The 15,980-nt window shown below is 49.7% G+C and overlaps 1 protein-coding gene across 3 annotated transcripts in view; it reads right to left on the reverse strand.

Moving 5' to 3' along the window:
- DNAJC6 (DnaJ heat shock protein family (Hsp40) member C6) overlaps positions 1-15,980 on the reverse strand; it is a 275,117-nt gene that overhangs the window by 154,780 nt on the left and 104,357 nt on the right. For all 3 annotated transcript variants that reach the window (XM_063939170.1, XM_063939171.1, XM_063939169.1), the window contains 2 exons: positions 1,417-1,539; positions 492-625 (listed from right to left, as the gene is read on the reverse strand). In XM_063939170.1, the coding sequence (XP_063795240.1) occupies positions 492-625; positions 1,417-1,539 (257 nt within the window). The remainder of the gene's footprint in view (positions 1-491; positions 626-1,416; positions 1,540-15,980) is intronic.

The following is a 15,980-nucleotide window of genomic DNA, read 5'->3' on the forward strand; positions in this document are numbered from 1 at the left end:
AGTAAGTCCTGGGCTGCGCAGACACTGCACAAGATCTCTTTGTACATCTCTCCTACACATGCGATCGCACACTTGCAAAGCAAACATACACTCCCCTATGGGCGGCGACTATCTGATCGGAGCGCTGCAAAAAACCCCAAGCGAGCGATCAAGTCTGAATTAGGCCCTTATTCCATTGGGTGGAATGGAGCGGTATGATATATCAACATTCATGTCAAGATGTTCAGTATATCGGCGGTCCGAATGTTTTAGCCTAACCCTAACTTCAAGTGTCGACATTCTAATTGACATTCTGACAGTGCCGTCATTCGGGGCACGTCGTCATAAAAATGCAGATATTTAGACCATGTCGGCATTACAGTGTACACATAATAAATGTTGACACTGTGACTGCATCTTAAGCAGAATGTATGTTAATAATCACGTGTTAGGTCTCGCCATCGGTAACTGTGGCCAATGATATACAGATAAAAGACCTGACGTTTTCTCACCTCCTGTGTGAGGGCCACAGTCCTATTCCCGGCCGTTTGGAATTGAGCAGTTGGATGGCGGGGACCGGATTGGAGAAAAGGTGACAGAAGCAGAACATCGCACTGACTAGAACTGCAGAGGCGGTGCGGCCATCCTGTAATATACAGAGGAGAAAGATAAGCAGCGTTACCCGACTGCTGAGTAATCAGCCCTGTATCATATTCCTGGTCTGAGAGCGAATGCTGCGCTGTAATCTGACACACAGACAAGTGCCTACTGCCAATATACTAACATAAGGTGCCCGTGGCATATCTGTAATTGGTGCAGGATGTGCAGTACACAGGGCAGGCCCATGGTCCAGAGGACTGAAATGTTACTGTGCCCATGTGATGCCTCCCGCTCCCCTAGAACTGAAACCGGTGGCTTCATCTTTCCCTCATTATCTACGGAAAGATGGCGGCTGCACGGGAGCTTGCAAAGAGTATTCGCTGTGTCCTGTGCATGCACCATCCTTCTAAATATATCACTGGAAGAATGCTGCCGTCTGGAAAAAGTATGGGGTGGGAGGGGCTTGGGGGGGTGCACATGGGCCCCCACCTCTCTTAAAATGTCCCCTGATTAGTGCATCTAAGAACGACACCTATTATACTGTCTCAATGAGTACGAGAAGCCCACGATGTGACTTTACTGAATTTGGTTAAACTGCACTTTTTGGAATTTATTTTAACATGCAAAAATTTCCAAGGATAAAATGTTAAAACCAGGGAATGTAACTTCCAGCTATGCTACTGTATATAACAAGGGACAGTAATAATATAATATAATATATAATACTACAGTAAAAGCAGTGACTTATTGCTAATTCCTATTTTACAAGTGATAACTGTAAATGAAATAAGTCAACTATATGATATTTATTTTTCCACGCGCGTTACAGCCACTCACCATGCAGTGTATGACGCACACGTTTTTGGGGTTCTGCTGTAACCAGTTGTGCATGTTCTTGCAGACTGCAAATAAATTATGCAAACTGGGAGCTTGTCTTACAGGCCAACTGCATTCCGAGACCTGCAAGCAGAAGAGCAAACATCACTCAGATAACGCACGGTCATGTCAGGGTCATCATAAGGGAAGCATTGGGGGGGGGGGAATAAGTGCTCACAGATATTTGTACTAAATTTTTGTATATTAAAATACATGTTTCTGCTGCGGGGTATACTGGGCTCCACAAGTCTGGACAATGGGGTGTAGAGTAGGATCTTGATCCGAGGCACCAACAGGCTCAAAGCTTTGACTGTTCCCAGAATGCACAGCGCCGCCTCCTATATCACCCCGCCTCCCAGCACAGGAGCTCAGTTTGTAAGTTGGTGCTGCAGTAAGCAGGCACATAACAGAGGGGCTGCTCCAAGCAGACCTAAGAAAAGCTTTTTATGAGGTAAAAAGTTAAAACTTCAAGGGCAGCAGCGGTGGTAAATGTCTTGTGACATTCTCTGCTGCAGCTCCAGCTCTCCCCAGCTGGTTGCCGGGTACCTACAGCGGAGGCTCCGGTTTCTCTTCACGTTAGACACACACGGCTGGGGCTCTCCAGGATCCGGCTGGGGCTCTCCAGGATCGCGTGGCCGCGCTTCGGGAGGTGGTAAGTGGGTCCCGCTCTCTGGACCCGGTCTTTATCGCAATTCGGCGCGGTCAGTGGGAGGCGGGCCGTGCACGCTGGCGGTGGACACTGTGGATACAGGCGATCCCACTAGATCACCAGGACATGGGCTCAGGTCAGGTTTTCTCTTAAAAACGATTTTAATATCGCCCACAGTACCCGGTGGTATTGCCAGCAAGGGGGATAAGACTTAGACCTGAAGCCCCTACCCCACCCCAGGGCGCCATTTCCAGCAAGTGTTCCCGCCCTGGAGCTGCATATCTGTCTTTCTCTAACGTCCTAAGTGGATGCTGGGGACTCCGTAAGGACCAAGGGGAATAGCGGCTCCGCAGGAGACTGGGCACATCTAAAGAAAGCTTTAGGACTATCTGGTGTGCACTGGCTCCTCCCCCTATGACCCTCCTCCAAGCCTCAGTTAGATCTCTGTGCCCGAACGAGAAGGGTGCACACTAGGGGCTCTCCTGAGCTTCTTAGTGAAAGTTTTAGATTAGGTTTTTTATTTTCAGTGAGACCTGCTGGCAACAGGCTCACTGCATCGAGGGACTAAGGGGAGAAGAAGCGAACTCACCTGCGTGCAGAGTGGATTGGGCTTCTTAGGCTACTGGACATTAGCTCCAGAGGGACGATCACAGGCCCAGCTTGGATGGGTCCCAGAGCCGCGCCGCCGGCCCCTTTACAGAGCCAGAAGGCAGAAGAGGTCCGGAAAATCGGCGGCAGAAGACGTCCTGTCTTCAACAAGGTAGCGCACAGCACTGCAGCTGTGCGCCATTGCTCTCAGCACACTTCACACTTCGGTCACTGAGGGTGCAGGGCGCTGGGGGGGGGGGCGCCCTGAGACGCAATAAAAACACCTTGGATGGCAAAAAAAATGCATCACATATAGCTCCTGGGCTATATGGATGCATTTAACCCCTGCCAGAATCCATAAAAAAGCAGGAGAAAAGTCCGCGAAAAAGGGGCGGAGCCTATCTCCTCAGCACACTGGCGCCATTTTCCCTCACAGCTCCGTTGGAGGGAAGCTCCCTGTCTCTCCCCTGCAGTCACTACACTACAGAAAGGGTTAAAAAAAGAGAGGGGGGCACTAATTAGGCGCAGTATTAACTATACAGCAGCTATAAGGGGAAAAACACTTATATAAGGTTATCCCTGTATATATATAGCGCTCTGGTGTGTGCTGGCAAACTCTCCCTCTGTCTCCCCAAAGGGCTAGTGGGGTCCTGTCCTCTATCAGAGCATTCCCTGTGTGTGTGCTGTATGTCGGTACTTTTGTGTCGACATGTATGAGGAGAAAAATGATGTGGAGATGGAGCAGATTGCCTGTAATAGTGATGTCACCCCCTAGGGGGTCGACACCTGAGTGGATGAACTGTTGGAAGGAATTACGTGACAGTGTCAGCTCTGTATAAAAGACAGTGGTTGACATGAGACAGCCGGCTACTCAGCTTGTGCCTGTCCAGACGTCTCATAGGCCGTCAGGGGCTCTAAAGCGCCCGTTACCTCAGATGGCAGATATAGACGCCGACACGGATACTGACTCCAGTGTCGACGGTGAAGAGACGAATGTGACTTCCAGTAGGGCCACACGTTACATGATTGAGGCAATGAAAAATGTTTTACACATTTCTGATAATACGAGTACCACCAAAAAAGGGGTATTATGTTCGGTGAGGAAAAACTACCTGTAGTTTTTCTGAATCTGAGAAATTAAATGAGGTGTGTGATGATGCGTGGGTTTCCCCCGATAACAACGGATAATTTCTAAAATGTTATTGGCATTATATCCTTTCCCGCCAGAGGTTAGGGTGCGTTGGGAAACACCCCCTAGGGGGGATAAAGCGCTCACACGCTTGTAAGGGCTCTACCTTCGCCTGAGATGGCCGCCCTTAAGGATCCTGCTGATAGAAAGCAGGAGGGTATCCTAAAAGGTATTTACACACATACTGGTGTTATACTGCGACCAGTAATCGCCTCAGCCTGGATGTGCAGTGCTGGGTTGGCGTGGTCGGATTCCCTGACTGAAAATATTGATACCCTAGATAGGGACAGTATATTTTTGCCTATAGAGCATTTAAAAGATGCATTTTTATATATGCGTGATGCACAGCGGAATATTTGCCGACTGGCATCAAGTCTAAGCGCGTTGTCCATTTCTACCAGTAGAGGGTTATGGACACGTCAGTGGTCAGGTGATGCGTATTCCAAACGGCATTTGGAAGTATTGCTTTATTAAGGGAGGAGTTATTTGGGGTCGGTCTTTCAGACCTGGTGGCCACGGCAACAGCTGGGAATTCCACGTTTGTACCCCAGGTCGCCTCTCAACATGAGAAGACGCCGTATTATCAGGCGCAGTCTTTTCGTGGACAAGCGGGCAAAAGGTTCCTCATTTCTGCCCCGTGACAGAGGGAGAGGAAAAAGGCTGCAGAAATCAGCCAGTTCCCAGGAACAGAAACCCTCTCCCGCCTCTGCCAAGCCCTCAGTATACGCTGGGGCTTTACAAGCAGAATCAGGCACGGTGGGGGGCCCGTCTCAATGAATTTCAGCGCGCAGTGGGCTCACTCGCAAGTAGACCCCTGGATCCTTCAGGTGATATCTCAGGGGTACAAATTAGAATTCGAGACGTCTCCCCCTCGCCGTTTCCTAAAGTCGGCTTTACCGATGTCTCCTTCTGACAGGGAGACAGTTTTGGAAGCCATTCACAAGCTGTATTCCCAGCAGGTGATAATCAAGATACCCCTCCTGCAACAGGGAACGGGGTATTATTCCACACTGTTGTGGTACCGAAGCCGGACGGCTCGGTGAGACCGATTCTAAATCTAAAATCTTTGAACACTTACGTACAGAGGTTCAAATTCAAGATTGAGTCACTCAGAGCAGTGATTGCGAACCTGGAAGAAGGGGACTACATGATGTCTCGGGACATCAAGGATGCTTACCTTCATGTCAAAATTTACCCTTCTCACCAAGGGTACCTCAGGTTTATGGTAAAGAACTGTCACTATCAGTTCAGACGCTGCCGTATGGATGGTACACGACACCCCGGGTCTTTACCAAGGTAATGGCCGAAATGATGATATTCCTTCGAAGGAAGTGAATTTTAGTTATCCCTTCCTTGGACAATTCCCTGATAAGGGTAAGATCCAGGGAACAGTTGGAGGTCGGTGTAGCACTATCTCAGGTAGTGTTGCGGCAGCACGATTGGATTCTCAATATTCCAAAATCGCACCTGGTTCCGACGACGTGTCTTCTGTTCCTAGGGATGATCCTGGACACAGTCCAGAAAAAGGTGTTTCTCCCGGAGGAGAAAGCCAGGGAGTTATCCGAGCTAGTCAGGAACCTCCTAAAACCGAGCCAAGTCTCAGTGCATCAATGCACAAGGGTTCTGGGTAAAATGGTGGCTTCCTACGAAGCAATCCCATTCGGCAGATTCCACGCAAGAACTTTCCAGTGGGACCTGCTGGACAAATGGACCGGATCGCATCTTCAGATGCATCAGCGGATAACCCTGTCACCAAGGACAAGGGTGTCCCTCCTGTGGTGGTTGCAGAGTGCTCATCTTCTAGAGGGCCGCAGATTAGGCATTCAGGACTGGGTCCTGGTGACCACGGATGCCAGCCTGCGAGGCTGGGGAGCAGTCACACAGGGAAGGAATATCCAGGGCTTATGGTCAAGCCTGGAGACATCACTTCACATAAATATCCTGAAGCTAAGGGACATTTACAATGCTCTAAGCTTAGCAAGACCTCTGCTTCAAGGTCAGCCGGTGTTGATCCAGTCGGACAACATCACGGCAGTCACCCACGTAAACAGACAGGGTGGCACAAGAAGCAGGAGGGCAATGGCAGAAGCTGCAAGGATTCTTCGCTGGGCGGAAAATCATGTGATAGCACTGTCAGCAGTATTCATTCCGGGAGTGGACAACTGGGAAGCAGACTTCCTCAGCACGACCTCCACCCGGGAGAGTGGGGACTTCACCCAGAAGTCTTCCACGTGATTAAAAACTCGACAGGTATTGCGCCAGTTCCAGGGACCCTCAGGCAATAAGCTGTAGACGCTCTGGTAACACCGTGGGTGTACCAGTCAGGGTATGTGTTCCCTCCTCTGCCTCTCATACCCAAGGTACTGAGATTGATAAGATGGAGAGGAGTAAGCACTATATTCGTGGTTCCGGATTGGCCAAGAAGGACTTGGTAACCGGAACTTCAAGAGATGCTCACGGAGGATCCGTGGCCTCTACCTCTAAGAAGGGACCTGCTCCAGCAAGGACCCTGTCTGTTCCAAGACTTACCGCGGCTGCGTTTGACGGCATGGCGGTTGAACGCCGGATCCTGAAGGAAAAAAGGCATTCCGGATGAAGTCATCCCTATCCTGATCAAAGCCAGGAAGGATGTAACCGCAAAAACATTATCACCGCAATTGGCGAAAATATGTTGCGTGGTGCGAGGCCAGTAAGGCCCGACGGAGGAAATTCAACTGGGTCGATTCCTACATTTCCTGCAAACAGGACTGTCTATGGGCCTGAAATTGGGGTCCATTAAGGTTCAAATTTCGGCCCTGTCAATTTTCTTCCAAAAAGAACTAGCTTCAGTCCCTGAAGTTCAGACGTTTGTAAAAGGGGTACTGCATATACAGCCTCCTTTTGTGCCTCCAGTGGCACTTTGGGATCTCAATGTAGTTTTGGGTTCCAAAAGTCACATTGGTTTGAACCACTTAAATCTGTGGAGTTAAAATATCTCACATGGAAAGTGGTCATGCTGTTGGCCCTGGCCTGGGCCAGGCGCGTGTCAGAATTGGCGGCTTTATCCTGAAAAAGCCCTTATCTGATTTTCCATTCGGACAGGGCGGAATTGAGGACTCGTCCTCAGTTTCTCCCCAAGGTGGTTTCAGCGTCTCACCTGAACCAACCTATTGGTGGTACCTGCGGCTACTAGGGACTTGGAGGCCTCCAAGTTGCTAGACGTTGTCAGTGCCCTGAAAATATATGTTTCCAGGACGGCTGGAGTCAGGAAATCTGACTCGCTGTTTATCCTGTGTGCACCCAACAAGCTGGGTGCTCCTGCTTCTAAGCAGACTATTGCTCGTGGGATTTGTAGTACAATTCAGCTTGCACATTCTGTGGCAGGCCTGCCACAGCCAAAAATCTGTAAATGCCCACTCCACAAGGAAGGTGGGCTCATCTTGGGCGGCTGCCCGAGGGGTCTCGGCTTTACAACTTTGCCGAGCAGCTACTTGGTCAGGAGCAAATACGTTTGTAAAATTCTACAAAATTGATATCCTGGCTGAGGAGGACCTGGAGTTCTCTCATTTGGTGCTGCAGAGTCATCCGCACTCTCCCGCCCGTTTGGGAGCTTTGGTATAATCCCCATGGTCCTTTCGGAGTCCCCAGCATCCACTAGGACGTTAGAGAAAATAAGAATTTACTTACCGATAATTCTATTTCTCATAGTCCGTAGTGGATGCTGGGCGCCCATCCCAAGTGCGGATTGTCTGCAATACTTGTACATAGTTATTGTTACAAAAATCGGGTTATTATTGTTGTGAGCCATCTTTCAGAGGCTCCTCTGTTATCATGCTGTTAACTGGGTTCAGATCACAGGTTATACGGTGTGATTGGTGTGGCTGGTATGAGTCTTACCCGGGATTCAAAATCCTTCCTTATTGTGTACGCTCGTCCGGGCACAGTATCCTAACTGAGGCTTGGAGGAATGTCATAGGGGGAGGAGCCAGTGCACACCAGATAGTCCTAAAGCTTTCTTTAGATGTGCCCAGTCTCCTGCGGAGCCGCTATTCCCCATGGTCCTTACGGAGTCCCCAGCATCCACTACGCACTATGAGAAATAGAATTATCGGTAAGTAAATTCTTATTTTTCCTCACTCCCTGGCAGTGTCTGCGGCGCCATTATCCCTCAGCTCACTGTTCCTGGGACTGCTTGGGCAAATCCTCCTGTGTAAAGCCGCCTGGTTGTCAGTGCTGTGACTTTACATGACACTTAAGTATTCTACCTGCCTTTTTAGTCAGTGTTAGTAAGAAAGAGCGCACTTAGTCAGGGTTTACTAGTATAATTACCCTGTGATATACATCCAGTTCTTACTGTGTACTGTTATATCTATTGTTATATAGCTGTGTAAGCTAGTCCAGTGCAGTATTATTGTCAGTAATAACCTCTGCATTGTACAAACTGTGACTTTCTGTGTGTGCATTTGATAGCTGAGTGGTGTCCATCTCGTGTCTTTCTCTCAACCTGCTATCCCTATATTCTATAACCTGAGGGGGCTTGGTGCGTCAGGTTTTATCTGATATAGGATTTTCACAAAGATATACTGTATTACGTATTTTTCTCAGTGATTTAGTCACCATATCTCTCCTTTATCTCTGCTGGTGCTGACTACACTGCGCAGGGGTTTGGGTTTAGGGATATAGTGCTGCTAATAATTGTACTGTGTTACCTGATACTGCAAGTTCTATCATGTCTGCTTCTGAGGGTAACGGTTCTGGGGCGGAACACACTGCCGGTGTTGCTGAAGCCGCAGATACCTATGAGGAGAATATAGCAGCTGTGGGCTCTGGTTCTGGGGGCTCCTTGCCCCCCAGTGGGACTGTGGCAACGGAGGCAAATACTGACCCTCCGTGGAGCGCTTTTTCCATGCTTCTGCATACGCTACTTCATAAACTAACGCCCCCTATGGGACCCCCAATGCCGGTACAACCGTATGTGGTCCCTGCAGCTAACCCGCCGTGTGCGGAACGATTTATCTGCTCAATTAAAGAAGTTGAACCAGTACCTGACTACTAAAAAGTCTGACCATCGCTTGCCTAAGTCCAAGAGGTCCTCTAAGCGAGCGCTCGTCTCCTCACAATCCACTGCTGTCACTGACACCTCGTCTGTTGAAGACAGCACTTACACTCAGAACCGGCGCAAAGCAGGGAGGCGCTGGTCGGAAGAGGCGCTTTCCCCGCTTTGCTGTTGCTGCTGCTGGCTCTCGGCTGGCTCTGCGTCTGTCACACTGTATGACAGACGCAGACAGCGTGTAGCGCGGCTCCGGCTCCCTCCCTCCTGTTTCCGCCCCCTCCTCCTGCACTTTAGGCAGCGGTGCCGGCACGAGCTGGATTAAAGGGGAGGGGCTCAGGGGTAGTACTACTTAATTGAAAGCAGTTGCCGGGACAGTGTACCTCCGCAAAAGGTCTGTCACGGCGAAGTCCCCAGGGAGCAGCTTCACTTCTCTGAAGCGCTCCACAGAGCGCCGGGTTTGCTTGCTTGAAGTTGCTGCTGTGTGGAGGTGAGTTTTCCGCCCCCGGCGGAAAACTAACAGACGGAGGGAAGAACTGTACCGTGGGTGGGGGTGCAGTGTGCCGGCAGTACTGTGGTTACTGGCCACTTCTTCTTCGAGGATGTGGGAGGGGGGGTGCCGCCGACTGCCTGCTGTGGTGCCAGGAATAAAGTGGTGCTCTATGAGATATATATCGTACTGTGCCCTCCCACATATTTTTTTTTATGTGTGTATGTGATTGTATAAATTGCCCTTCATTTACATGGAGTGCCAAACTTCTGGATATTATATATAAATATATATATATATATATATATAGCCAACGGAAGGTCCGTCTCTCCCATTGATATCAGTACTGCGCCGAGTGCCTTCACATCATGGAAGATATACGTGTAGCTGGTGCGGCACTCCAGGCGACTGGAGTGCTGCACCAGCTACACGTATATATATATATATATATATAGCCATATATTACTTGCTCTGGTGCCCTCCTAGGTATACTGGTACCATATATATGCAGGTTTGGTAAGGCGGCGCACAGGAGACTTTGGGGCAGATGTATTAACCTGGAGAAGGCATAAGGAAGTGATAAACCAGTGATATGTGCAAGGCGATAAACACACCAGCCAATCAGATCCTAACTGTTAATTTACATATTGGATCTGATTGGCTGGTGCCTTTATCACCTTGCCCATATCACTGGTTTATCACTTCCTTATGCCTTCTCCAGGTTAATACATCTGCCCCCTTGTTACCACAGTGAATCCATTTTTATTTGCCTTACCAAACCTGCATATATATGGTACCAGTATACCTAGGAGGGCATCGGAGCAAGTAATGTATGGCTGTGTATCTGGAAGAGTGCTGGGTATAGGTGCTGTATGTATGTGTGTATATGTGTATATATATATATATATATATATATATATATATCATATATCATATACTCTGTACCATATATGAGGCAATGTGACTGACACCAGCTTTCCCACTACAGCAAATGGTCCCGGTGCCCTCCAAATAGGGAATACGTAAACAAGCAAGCCATGCAGCACTCACGGGATTTCCAACATAAAGAAAGACGCACCACATCCACAGTAATAAAGAGATACTAGGAGGTGATTGAGTCTGAGAGACACTGGGGAGATAAGCTGAAGGTTCCCTCCATTAGCCAAGCCCTTGTATGTTCTAGATGGCCCCATGGGATAGGACCTGCACAGACACAGCCAGGGGGCAGTGCTGACAAGAGGTAAAGGCCTCCCTGTCTTAAGTGCTCCGGGCCCCCCTAAAACTTTATCCGGCTCTGGCGCCGGCAGCACTCTTCCGCACAGAGGTGGTGCTCTCCCGCTCAGCAGCGTGAAGCACGGCTCCGGCTTGGTCCCTCTGGCTCCTGCCTCCTCACTGCACTCTACTGTGGGCGTTCTGTGTGGCACAACTACTGTGGGCGTTCTGTGTGGCACAACTACTGTGGGCGTTCTGTGTGGCACAACTACTGTGGGCGTTCTGTGTGGCACAACTACTGTGGGAATTCTGTGTGGCACGACTACTTTGAGCATTATGTATTAGGCACGCTATCATTGTGGGCATTTTGTGTGGCACTACTACTGCGGGTCTTATGTATATAAGGGACACTACTGTGTGTCGTAATGTGAATTAAATACACAACTGTTTGGTGCAATATGAATCGGGCACTACGTGTAGTATAATGTTAATATGATTGTGATACTGTGTAGCGTAATTTGAATTGGGGACACTATTATGTGGCCACGCCCCTTCCATGTGAGACCACGCCCCTTTGACAAGCACTGTCCCTTTACTACACATGGGAGGGAAGGCGCAAATTTATTGTTTGCAGGGGGGCGCCGGACACCCTAGCATCAGCCCTGCTTACACTGACACCACAGGTTCTGACTCAGTTACGGCTGATGGGGAGGGTAGTTCACATGTGGATGTTCCTGATCTTTTGGAGGCTATTAAGGTAATTCTGCAGATTACGGATGATCCCGAGCCATCCGTTCCTCCTAAGAAACCAGATAGGTGCAAGCGTCAGAAGGTGATTAAACAAGTTTTACCTCACTCTGACCACCTAGTGGATATACGTCAGGAACCCTGGCAAAGCCTGGGTACGGAGTTTGTACCTCAAAAGAAGATGCTGGCTCGCTATCCCCTCGCGCCAGAGCGGTCTAAGAATTGGGAAACGCCTCCTCCAGTAGACTCACATGTGGCTAGGATGGTGGTTTCCTCAGCTCTACCTGTCACTACCGTCACGTCTCTAAAAGAGCCTACGGATAAACGTGTCGAGGGTTGTCTAAAAGCGATTTACACCCTCACGGGTGCTGCACAAAGGCCCACTATTGCAGCTACATGGGCTGCAGAGGCTATTGAAGCATGGGCCTTGGAGTTAGAAGCTGAAATCTCCTCTGACCATGCTAGACAATGCTTGTCATATATTGTCACAGCTTCTCGCTCTATTAAAGAGGCAGCTTCTGATGCCGGTATCCTAGCAGCCAAGGCCTCTACTACGTCAGTCCTGGCTTGCAGGATATTGTGGCTGAGATCCTGGTCTGTGGATCTGGACTCTAGAAAAACCCTGGAGGTACTCCCTTTCAAGGGTGATATTCTGTTTGGGGAAGACTTAAATAAGATAGTGGCTGACTTGGCTACTGCCAAAACTGCCTGTCTGCCTAATACAGCTCCTTCTGTGTCGAAGGCCAAAGGCACGTCCTTTCACCCCTTTCGTCCTTCAGGTAAAGCAAAAGGTCAGGCATACCATAAGAAGGCCCGCACTTCCAAACCTGGTAAGCCAAAGCCCAAGAGAGCCTGGGCTGCCCGTCAGCCAGCAGCCAAGACCGACAAGCCTGCCGCATGACGGGGTGGGCCTCCCCCTGGAGGATCCCAGGGTGGGGGTCTGGCTGCTAGGGTATACCCAGGAATGGTTGAAGACCACTTCAGATGCCTGGGTACGGGAAGTCGTCACTCGAGGTTACGCCATAGCCTTCAAAAACCGACCCCCTCATCGATTTTGCCAGACAGACGTCCCGTCGGACCAGACAAAGGCAAATACTCTGCATTCGGTGGTACAGACCCTCCTGGATACAGGAGTCGTAGTACAGGTGCCTATTGCTCAGAGGGGCCGGGGGTACTATTCTCCGCTGTTTCTAGTCCCGAAACTGGATGGGTCCTCCCGGTCCATTCTCAACCTCAAGGCACTGAACAAGTTTGTGAAGATTTCCAAGTTCCGTATGGAAACCCTTCGCTCTATGGTTCTGGCCTTGGAACCTGGGGACTAGATGGTCTACCTGGACATACAGGATGCTTACCTGCATATTCCTATAGCAGTGTCACATCAACAATACCTGAGGTTCGCTATTGGCAACCTCCATTACCAGTTTTGGGCGTTACCTTTTGGTTTAACAACGGCTCCGCGAGTCTTCACCAAAGTTATGGCGGTGATGACGGTGGCACTCCGCCGTCAAGGGGTCAGGATACTGCCGTATCTGGACGACTTGTTAATCCTGCAAATTCCCCAGATCTTCTCCTGCGTCATCTGGATATGACGGTCCGGTTTCTACAAGCCCACGGGTGGCTCATCAACTGGAAGAAATCCTCCCTGGTCCCTGCTCAGAGCATGGTGCATCTGGGAGCGCTGTTGGACACTCACAACCAGAGGTTGCTCTTGTCTCAGGAGAAAGTCCTGAAACTTCAGGACAGGATTCGTTGCTTCCTTTCTCGTCCACAAGTGTCGATACATTCGGCAATGCAGGTGCTAGGCCTCATGGTATCAGCATTCGACATGGTGGAGTATGCTCAATTCCATTCTCACCCCCTCCAGAAGCTGATTCTAGCCCAGTGGGACGGCCTGCCTCACCGGATCAGGTCTCAAATTATCTCTTTGACTCCGGAGGTCCGTTTGTCGCTGCTCTGGTGGCTCCAGGACCGACAACTGTGCAGAGGCCGTCCCTTCTGGATATCCAACTGGGTCCTGTTGACGACAGATGCCAGTCTAAGAGGTTGGGGCGCGGTGCTGGAGCAGCACTTCTTGAAGGGTCGGTGGACCAAGGAGGAATCTCTCCTCTCGATCAACATTCTGGAATTGCGGGCGGTCTTCAATGCGTTGAACCTAGCCCAGCATTTGATTCAGAACCGTCCTGTTCAAGTACAGTCAGACAACGCCACCACAGTGGCTTACATAAATCATCAAGGTGGCACTCGAAGCCGTTTGGCAATGAAGGAAGCCTCACGGATTCTACGTTGGGCGGAACGCCATCTACCGGCAATATCGGCAATATTCATTCCGGGAGTCCTGAATTGGGAAGCGGACTTTCTCAGTTGTCAGGACGTGCATGCCGGCGAGTGGGGCCTCCATCCAGAAGTGTTTCAACTCCTCGTGGAAAGGTGGGGTCTTCCAGATGTGGATCTGATGGCGTCTCGACACAATCACAAGGTTCCGGTCTTCGGAACAAGGACAAGGGATCCTCAAGCATCATTTGTGGATGCGCTGGCAGTGCCGTGGAGGTTCCGGCTGCCGTACGTGTTCCCTCCGGTGTCACTCCTGCCCAGGGTAATTCGGAAGTTCAAGCAAGAAAAAGGAAATCTGCTTCTCATAGCTCCGGCGTTGCCCAGACGGCACTGGTTCTCAGACCTGCAAGGCCTATCGTCAGAGAGTCCACTTCTACTTCCACAATGCCCAGACCTCCTCGTTCAGGGCCCCTGTGTCTACCAGGACCTAGCCCGGCTGTCTTTGACGGCGTGGCTCTTGAAGCTTCCGTCTTAAGAGCTAAGGGTTTTTTCTGAAGAGGTCAAAACTATGTTGCGGGCCCGGAAACCGGCCTCTGCTCGGACTTACCATTGTTAAAACTCTTTCTGCGAGGTACACTGGGCTCCACAAGGCGCCCACTCTGATGCACTTAGCTTCTTTGGGTTGATATGGCATTAGCCGCTGACACTTCTCTTGTCGTGAGAGTGTGGTGTTGTGGCTACTAACCGTTGTCGTCTCTTTTCCTGCTACTGCATTGGGCTGGATAACTAAACTGGGCTCCTGTGCTGGGAGGCGGGGTGATATAGGAGGCGGCGCTGTGCATTGTGGGAACAGTCAAAGCTTCGAGCCTGTTGGTGCCTCGGATCAAGATCCTACTCTGCACCCCATTGTCCAGACTTGTGGAGCCCAGTGTACCTCGCAGAAAGAGTTTTAACAAGGGTAAGTTCTTACCATAAAACTCGTTTTCATGTTGTATATTACAGCTGAAGTAGCTATAGTACATTACCACCGTTATTATCAGAGTTATTGAGGCTGTGTTACCTATGCGCCAGCTCAGTGCATGGTCACATATGATGAGAAGTAGCCTCCAAGAGGCCGGACCACGACTGCTAATTTATCCCCAAAATTCTGCTATGGGGCCAAGTCTAATACACAGATCTCATATCTGGTGCCCAGTCTAATACACAGACCTCATATCTGGTGCCCAGTCTAATACACAGACCTCATATCTGGTGCCCAGTCTAATACACAGACCTCATATCTGGTGCCCAGTCTAATACACAGACCTCATATCTGGTGCCCAGTCTAATACACAGATCTCATATCTGGGGCCAAGTCTAATACACAGATCTCATATCTGGTGCCCAGTCTAATACACAGATCTCATATCTGGTGCCCAGTCTAATACACAGACCTCATATCTGGTGCCCAGTCTAATACACAGACCTCATATCTAGTGCCCAGTCTAATACACAGATCTCATATCTGGGGCCAAGTCTAATACACAGATCTTATATCTGGTGCCCAGTCTAATACACAGATCTCATATCTGGTGCCCAGTCTAATACACAGACCTCATATCTGGTGCCCAGTCTAATACACAGATCTCATATCTGGTGCCCAGTCTAATACACAGACCTCATATCTGGTGCCCAGTCTAATACACAGACCTCATATCTGGTGCCCAGTCTAATACACAGATCTCATATCTGGTGCCCAGTCTAATACGCAGCCCTCATATCTGGTGCCCAGTCTAATACGCAGATCTCATATCTGGTGCCCAGTCTAATATGCAGACCTCATATCTGGTGCCCAGTCTAATACGCAGATCTCATATCTGGTGCCCAGTCTAATACGCAGATCTCATATCTGGTGCCCAGTCTAATACGCAGATCTCATATCTGGTGCCCAGTCTAATACATAGATCTCATATCTGGTGCCCAGTCTAATACACAGACCTCATATCTGGTGCCCAGTCTAATACACAGACCTCATATCTGGTGCCCAGTCTAATACACAGACCTCATATCTGGTGCCCAGTCTAATACACAGATCTCATATCTGGGGCCAAGTCTAATACACAGATCTCATATCTGGTGCCCAGTCTAATACACAGACCTCATATCTGGTGCCCAGTCTAATACGCAGACCTCATATCTGGTGCCCAGTCTAATACGCAGATCTCATATCTGGTGCCCAGTCTAATAGGCAGATCTCATATCTGGTGCCCAGTCTAATAAACAGATCTCATATCTGGTGCCCAGTCTAATACACAGACCTCATATCTGGTGCCCAGTCTAATACACAGACCTCATATCTGGTGCCCAGTCT

Source organism: Pseudophryne corroboree, chromosome 9, assembly GCF_028390025.1.
Source record: "Pseudophryne corroboree isolate aPseCor3 chromosome 9, aPseCor3.hap2, whole genome shotgun sequence".
In the NCBI taxonomy this organism is placed as follows: Eukaryota; Metazoa; Chordata; class Amphibia; order Anura; family Myobatrachidae; genus Pseudophryne; species Pseudophryne corroboree.